This window comes from Monopterus albus, unplaced genomic scaffold (genome assembly GCF_001952655.1).
Source record: "Monopterus albus unplaced genomic scaffold, M_albus_1.0 scaffold69.1, whole genome shotgun sequence".
NCBI classification, from domain to species: Eukaryota; Metazoa; Chordata; class Actinopteri; order Synbranchiformes; family Synbranchidae; genus Monopterus; species Monopterus albus.
Genome location: NW_018127949.1, coordinates 4,723,747 through 4,732,486, shown reverse-complemented (window position 1 = coordinate 4,732,486; position 8,740 = coordinate 4,723,747). Strand labels below are relative to the sequence as shown.

At 40.6% G+C, this 8,740-nt stretch overlaps 1 protein-coding gene across 3 annotated transcripts in view; it reads left to right on the top strand.

Moving 5' to 3' along the window:
• The first annotated feature begins 5,211 nt into the window (after positions 1 to 5,211).
• Positions 5,212 to 8,740, top strand: part of cyth1b (cytohesin 1b) — a 13,091-nt gene continuing 9,562 nt past the window's right edge. Inside the window, exons 1-2 of one of the 3 annotated variants that reach the window (XM_020605221.1) lie at positions 5,213 to 5,296; positions 5,381 to 5,428. In XM_020605221.1, coding sequence (XP_020460877.1) covers positions 5,401 to 5,428 — 28 coding nt within the window. In that variant the 5' untranslated portion in view covers positions 5,213 to 5,296; positions 5,381 to 5,400. Of the gene's footprint in view, positions 5,429 to 8,740 lie in introns of all 3 variants that reach the window. The other 2 variants (XM_020605222.1, XM_020605223.1) reach the window with 2 other exon arrangements.

The window sequence follows — 8,740 nt, the reverse complement described above, 5'->3', positions numbered from 1 at the left end:
AGAGAGGGAGGTCTGGGCATCTTTGCTTAGACTGCTGCCCCCGCGACCCGGTTCCAGATAAGCGGAGGAAAATGGATAGATGGGTGGATATTACATCACTTTTTACATTAATCACATCTGCATCAGTTTTATCCAGTGAAACTGCACTGTCATGTACCTGCTGTATATAATGCATAATGTTTCCCCATGAGCAGACCCTTGTGGTTGTGTTGCCACCTAGTGGCTACAAGTGGACACAGCAGCCGCCTTATGCTCCACTAAAGATTTAAACAAGCCAAGGTCACTTATACAAATCAATCACATCACAAAGGTCAGGCAATTATATTTATGTAGCACTTGTATTTACAAGATAACATTAGAATACACACAGCAATAAGTAGCAGGTATCGAATAATATAAGTATAATTCAAGAAAATGCAGCAATAACAAAAATCTCCACCTACCTTCCAAAGACAGTGAAAACCTTGGTATCATGGAAGCAGCAATAAACCACTGGGATCCATCCTCTGGGGATCACAAATGTATGCACAAATCTTCAAGGCAGTACATCCAATATGGGAGGACAGTCTCAGTGTAGGAGTTGATATAATTTGTGTTGCTCTCCTCGGCTGACTTTTTATTATATCATATTTGTATTATCTGCATTTTAATAGTTTGACTAATTGGTTAACTGTTGGTTAGTATTATCCAGAGAGAGAAAGAGAACAGAAGCTCTAGGAGAGGGAAAGATGAGCACACCACGGATGTGATAAATGGGAGAAAAAGTTCAAGTGTGAAAAAGGTCAAGTGCAACAGAAAGAGGTCAGCTCTGCAGAGAGGGGAGCGGAGCAGAGACGAGAGGATCAAAGACATGAATAGATTTAATGAGTGGAAGAGAAAAACTGTAGGAAATGTAGTACATGTGAATGTATAGGCCCATTGGAGAAAATCAAAGAGAAATGAGGAATGTTGTATATTAAAACAGCAAAATCAAACTCAAGAACAATATTCCAGTAAATACTGGCACTGGTCCTTAATGGCAGCTGCAGCGTATAAATAGTGACAGCGGATGAGCTGCTCCATCTCTTCCAGCGGCTTTTACGACAACTGCTAGCATTTTTCACACATTTAAAATTGTTATATGACACATGCATGATAGGAAGCCCCTTTCGCTTTGTTGTGAAGTCTTTATTATTAGGCCTGCTGATAGTGTGACTCAGCTACTCAATATGCTAAATGATACCTATCAATCAGGTTTCAGTGTCACTATCCAAACCAGCCTCGACACCTGCAAAGTGACCGCCAAACAATTTAGTCCATTTGGTCACAGTTAATGTGGGTCATATACACAAATGGCATAAGGTGTCCAAACACTGAAACAAATCACACAGACTCCAGCCATCACATACAGATCACATACCTAATATCATTATATTAATAACAATATAGATGTAACATTAAAATACTATATGCAATATATCAAGTATTTTAGAGCACTTTATATTTTGATACCTGGTTACATTTTGTAGCTGTTAAAACTTATTAAAATGAAGTATGTGTCTGTAAGCGCATATTTGCTCAGCTCTGACTAAACTCCAGGGTCTGATGTGTGTGGGTGAGAACAGGCGCATACGAGGCCATGTGCATGTATATGTGCATTTGTCATCACTTCCAAGAATACTTCAACAACTGTTAAGAGTGACACTGCAGTGGGTGTGTGTCTGTGTCCTTTAATGGGTGTTTACGAGTATTTTAATGTGGAGAATGTTTTTAATCGCGGTAGACGTGTGTGAGGATGAATTGTGTGTGAACAAGAGTAACGAGGGGGGAGAGAGAATGAGAGTAGAGCACCAGAGCCTGGTGCCAGTCAGAGGGGAAAACACCAAAGCCTGGTATTTTTCAAGGAGCTTCTCACTGAGACCAGAGCTTGAGCTGCCGATTTGGTCTCCTTTTAGAGGACAGAGAGTAAAGGACAGAGATGCTGAGAGGATCCTTTTAGCCTTGATCACGGTTTTGTCACAGACTCTTGTGTTGTGATGGGGACTGTCAGTGAGCTGTGCGCCTCTAGTTTCCAGGCATTTCTCTGTCCTATGGTGCGACCAGGGGGACCTGCTGCAGCTTCAGGTGAGTGCTTTCTCTTGTTTTAATATTAAATGAAATATTAGTGGGCTTATGTGTAATTCCTCTGTACTTTAAGTAAACACGTGTTCATTTTGAGATTGTTTTATTGTTTGTTTTATTGTCTGATTTTAACCATTTGCAGTCCATTTATCAGCGAATGAAATTAATGTTTTATTCACTACAACAACAAAACTTTATATATATCATGTAGAGACGAGCTGAGAAAAATAGGTGAAAGTGTCATTGTGTCGCAGTCACAGAGTGTCTCATTTATGTCTGTACAAAAGTGGAATCATTAATATTTACATTTACAGGCATGCACAGACTTTCATTAAAAAAACCACAAACAAGTTGGGATAAAATAATTTTCCATGTACATGCTGTAAGTTTGTAAAAAAGTGAAACAATATTTTTACAGCATTGAGCGTTATAACAAAAATCTTAGAGGTTTTTTTGATGAAAGGTTTGTGAATTTTATAGGCACTTCTCTAAAGATATGTCCTGTATTTTGGGTTCCTGGCAGTTTTACTCTTTGTTAAATGGGCCAAATGAGAAGTCAGACCTATAGCTGAGCTTGTGGTGAAAACAATACACGTGGTCAAGCTAAAAGGTGCCAAATAAAGACAACACAAACCAAACATGAACAAAAATCAGCCCCCACTCTAGAGGGTAAAAAGTGCTTCATGAAATCAATTATCAGCATTGTTATTACTACAGATCTTTAATGGTTTATGTTGTTTTTGTGTGACTCTTGTGGCCTATGAGTGAAGACAAACACAGTGAGACATGCAGAGAAATAGACTGGTGCAAACTGCTATCAGTGTTCAGTTGCCTTGGTGACTTGTAGTTATCAAGACACAAAGTGCTCTGTAGTGTGTGTGTGTGTGCCACGCTGTGTTTCTGACATTTCTGTATTCGTTTACACACATGAGTCAGGAAAACTGTGTGTGTTTGTGTGAGATGGTGGGCTTGATTTGAGAACATGACGCACACTCATCGTCCCCTAGTCCAGGATCCTCCTCTCCAGTGGGTGCTGGAGTGATATAAGCTCCATCGCTGCCCACTGTTCTCCCTCTGTGCAGGTGCTGTCATCAGTGTGCTCATTCAGAAGCCATTCGCACACAGTGAAAGCAGCAGGTTATTTCCTTTCGACTTACAGGTTTTATTACCTGTCTTTTTATAGCTGGATTTCCTCTTCCTTTCCTTGTCATTTCCTCTGTGTTTTCGTCATCATCAGTTTTATGCCTTAAGCTTCAAGATCTTTGCAGCAATGATGTTTTCACAGATAAACTCTGGAAACGAATTTACACCAGAGATTTTTACATTTATCATTTATCTGATGAAGGTATGAAAGAGCTGGTTTATTCTCATTTTGCTTTTCTTGTTCCAGTTTCGTGTCCCACAGCCTTCACTGCAATACAGTGAATAAAATTTTATATTTAGTGCTCACAACATGAAAATTATATTTTAAACACGGTGTAGTTACATACAGTTGGGTTATCAATTAAAGGAGAAACTATCATATGGGAAGCTATTTTTGTCCAAATAGAACACCCCTCACTAAATAGGGGAGGTGGGTCATTCATCTACAACTCTGTTTTGAGATCTCTGCCCAAACAGAATAAATCAAATCAAATCAAATCAAGTCAAACATGCCCACCAGGACAACAGGCATCGGTCCACAGGGGAGCATTCAAAGGCGGGTAACAATGCTCACAATACTGGGCTATAATGACTCAGCTTCAGTGCTCCTCCTCAAAGAGAGAATCCCTCACTGTGTCCAATGCACATCTTCATTAAGCCGTTCAGTAACCTACAGCTGCAACCGTTAGTCAAGTCACTAACAGAAAATTAACCAGCAAAAATCACCAACATGTTCGCGTTCTACCTTCTTTAATGTGAGGAGCAGGTGCTTTTCTTTATCAGGCTTGAAAATAAACTGAATATTTTGGACAAAACAAGACATTTGAAGATGCCACCTTTGACCCTAGAGAGTCATAATGGACATTTCTCCCAGTGTTTGACATTTTATGAATAATAAGATCAATCAGATAATCAAGAAAATCATCAGCAGATTAATAAGTGACTCCAACATTTTTCTTCTATTACCACCAATTTATTCAGGATCTTCCTCTAATTTTGTCACCCTTCTTTATCTTTTCAGAAATAAATAAATAAAATAAAGTACAATTAAATTAAAATCCTAGTTGTGTCCATTTTTCATTTGAACCACTTTCTACCAATTAAATTGTCTCCATGAAATCCATTCACAGCTTTATATTATTTTGTATTTGTGAGCTCGTCCTCTAAAAGGTTGCAGCAGTTCTCCCTTACCCCTCCTCAACATGTCCTCCAAACTCTGAATAAAGCCCTGATTCAACCACACAGCTGCAAACCCTCCTTTCCTCTATCCTTCCTTAAATCCTCCTCTCTCCCTTCCTCGTGTCCATACACACAACACACCCATCTCTGATATCAAATCTGCTCCAACTTGAATAAATACAGTATGTCTGTCTTCTTCGTCAGGTGAGAGGTTACTGCTTTAAAGATATTTCTGCTTGTTAAGTCCTGTAACTCCTTCCTGTTTGAATAGAGAGAAACCCATGTTCCAGCATCTACATCAACATATATTTCTAGAAGTGGTTCATGGTGGATATTGAAGTAACCTGTGCTTTGGATCAGCGACTTGACAGACTGCATTTGAGTCCAGAATTTGCTGATATTCAGTGAAATTTCATGTTCCCTGTAACTGTGCCACTGGTTGTCACACAATATGTCCATTCTCATGCTTACGAGCTGACAAAGTTGGGGGCTGCCAAACATTTTGTAAAGGCCACAACTTTTTAATTTGTTTCTAATGTTTGCGTTCATGACATAAACAGAGCATTAACATTTAAGAAAGGCTCGTTTTTAATGTATATTTGCTGCGGAGGTTGTATTTACTTCTTTTCACTTCAAAGTTCAGCAAATAGTGACGTTTGCCGGGGATTGCGCAAACTCTTGAACTCAGTTGTTGGTGAATATACAGAAGTTTGTTAAATCTTCACTGATTGGCTATTGCTGGTAAATGGCTAAAACGTAAAGGCGTCTGTGAACTGCTGTCTGATTGGCTGTAGCCGGTAAAGCTACGCCCACACCATTCTGCCACAACACCGGCTGTCTCTACAGACAGTTGTCATTAAGCATCAGTCTAACGGTAACCCACTGACAAATTACAGATATATTTCGACCTTTAAAGATTCGTTAGAAGTGAAAAACTAGCCGCTGTTCTCTTATCTAGTGTTACCCAACATCACAGATATGGTTTTGAAGTCGGAAGACGGAGTTGGTAAGTTGTCTGATCCGCTTTAGCGTTAGTTACTCTGAACAGAGCTAACTTAGCTAAGTAGCAACTAACATAACTCTGTTAACGCAAGTAAGCAGGAAATTACATGCATATCGTCAGAATACTGTGGATTTAGTGTGTGTTTGGGGCATTTAAATTCATATCAACAAAGCAAAAGCAAAAATGTCTCATCTGACTGACTTGGTAATGCTCTTTGGGGGTCTTTATTAACTCAAACAAGGGAACTATTATAAATAATCTGGGTTGAGGCCAGACCTCATGGGGGTTAGCGCGTATTGCGCATCTCTTCTTAATTCATGCGTCTATAAATATAATCAGTGCACTCATCATTTATTGGTTGGAAATGGAGTTGCCTTCAAAAAACTTTGGCGGTTTGGGATTGTATGCACTTCTCTTATTTTTCCCAGCTTTTGTCACCACTGAGTTAGATATTGGCAGCGGTGGGAGGTTGTGGAGAGACTAAAAGGTCTGTACACAGAGAGAGGATTTACCACAAAAAACAAAACACAAGCTTTCAGCTTCCTCACAGCTGCACAGGTGTTTCCTCTAAGAATTTGAGCCTCTTTACAAGATGTGCTTTGCAGTGAGGTATTAGTCTGTCAGGTGGGAAACAAAATAAAACATGTACTTAAAATAATGGCCTACCAATAACATAAATGGTTTTAATGCAAGGTAACCCCCTTCAAGTAGGATATATTAGAAGTACAGGGAGCTTTTAATGGCTCTTTCACAGAGTGCTGCCTTGTTTTTAAGCTTAGTTGTGATACTTTTACTCCATTTTTGACAGCTGACATGTAATCGACTTGAACTGGGAGAGCAGCTCAGTCCATTTCATCACTCTGTCACATAAGAATGTTTGTCTTTTCTGTATCAAGGCACTGTTGGGTTTGTTTCTCCATCCTTATTAGACTTTTGAGCCCTAAGGCCAATCAGTCACCAGGGAGTTTACCATTACTGCAGGATCATATCATTCTTTTGTGCTTCCTGTGGCCTTGTGAACACTGAAACGGACAATCATTGGTGTCTAACTCTGTCTTACAAAATACAGATAATTCTTTAGTCATAACCAAACTACTTTGCCTTGGGTCCTGGATCAGCTGCCATCCTGTTGCTGTGTGTAGTCATTTCTATGAGCAAACATATGTTTAGAAGAGAAAGAAGAATGAAGACTGGTTTAATTTTGCCAGAACAGAGAGCTGTTGTTTAGTAGTTTATTTGTTGCACTTTGGTGTCCAGGAGAGATGAGTCAACGTCATGCACTCTACCCATTTCTTTATGCAAAACGGCACTTCCCGACACCGGTGTCCACGTGGGGGAGCTTGTGCATTGAGACAGGGAGGAGTCAAGATGGACAGAAGGTGGGAGGGGGAGAGAGAGATGAGAGTTCAAAGGTTTCCCCCCTCGCAGACACACTCCTTCATCTTCCTTTAGCTACAGGTATACTTGCCTCCTCTCCCGACTGCTGGAATGAGTGCTTGAGGATTAGAAAGGCAGGGAGGCTGGGCTAGAGTACTGGGATTTGGACTAGAGAGATCACACAGGACTGGGTTGCTGCTGTGCTGTTGGAAACACCAGACTGGACTGCAGGAAATGGGCTGTTTTGTAGTGGAATCGGTGGCTAAGTAAGTGTTGTGGTCTCTTGAGCTTGAAATATAAACACAACTGGAGACAGCATCAAACCTTGACTGCTAAAATCCAAAGAACAGTGTGTTTTCAGATATGCTGGGACCACTAGGACTGGCACATAAACTACTCAGCTCACAGCTTTCTCTGTATAAATCTCAGGATGAAAATGACACAATTGTGTAGGTGTCAAGTGCGTCATCATAACTTCTGCATTCAAACTATGTTACAGAAACTTCTGGGTAAATGCATGTGTGTCATCACATATTTCTCTGAAACTTCATGATTGAGTTGGAAACCCAGTCACAGTGAGTGTTTGGAAACTGCTGATTGATTAATGTGGTTTGGTTGCATCTTTAGAGGATGTGATGTGACGAGTACTGTAGCTTACAAACTAGAGCATGAACTTGAAGTCAGGATATGTTGGTTGTCTTGAGCAGCTGCCCCGTTACATGAACACAAACTAGGTGACCTGAAGAGTATGCAGAGCAGCAGGGGTGAAGAGCCTGAAGACACATTGTTATTTATGTCAGAAATGTGTGTCATGTTTGTTTGCATGGGAGAAAGATGATGAGTTTCATAAACCTTCTGTTGTTTCCCGTTAATAAAAAGCCGGAGAGAGGAAGTGAGTAGGATTGCCAGTTTCACTGCCTCTGTGCACAATGGTGTGTTATTCTTGTCCTGAGGTTTATAATAAGAGCTACTTAATCCTCTGTGTCGCTGGGCGAAGGTTATATGTGTGCCATGCCAGTGCATCACTGTCTGTGTCTCTGCAGTATGTAAATGATATTGGTATCCAAGGCTGCGGCACCTGTCACGCCATACTGGGCTTTTCTGAATTTGCTTTACACGTTAGAGGCGGACTACTGTAACAAGAGTACTGGAAGTTTTTCAGTTTGAATTTTGGCCCTTTTGTTTACTACTTTAATGAGGCTGACAAGCAGCAGCACAGCTTGTGCACTGTGGCTCATTGTAAAAACTGTACATTTTCTTACTTTTACCTCTGTTGAGAGCGATATGTATGAAACCACAGCAAAAGTTTTATTATGAGGCGCCCCATGGCAAGGCACTGCAGGTTTAAAAGTTATGATGTTTGAAACATGCACGCAGATCAATGCTGCGTTCCCTCTCTTATTACCAGAACTGAGTCTTTCTATTTCCTTTTTTCCCCTTCTGGTGCTTTCATAAGAAAAACCACAAGTCAGACACTGACAGATCTGCATTTCCTCCTTACCTTATCATTCCTCTGCAGAAATTGTGTGTATGTGTGGGGGCATAAGTTCTATCAGAGCACACACTTGGTCACATTCAGTTATGGGTGTGTTTTATGTGGAGGGTGGAAGGCAGCGTGGATGGGTGAGCTTCACTGATACAGTGAGATGTCAAGCCTCGTGCCCTTTCAAGCTGTTTCTAGTAAAAATGACAAAAAGGTTGCGGTTTCCAGCTTCTCAAATTTCTGTGGCAGATGTGAATATTGCATTTTATTGTTGTAAAATGCAGCTGTTAGAGAGAAGATATTCACTGTTATTTTCTCCTCACTGAGTGGTCGGTAGGTTTATTATGGCCAAAAGGCACCATGCTTTTGTGTGTGTGTGTGTGAGAGAGAGAGAGAGAGAGAGAGAGAGAGAGAGAGAGAGAGAGAGAGAGAGAGAGAGAGAGAGGGAGAGAGGG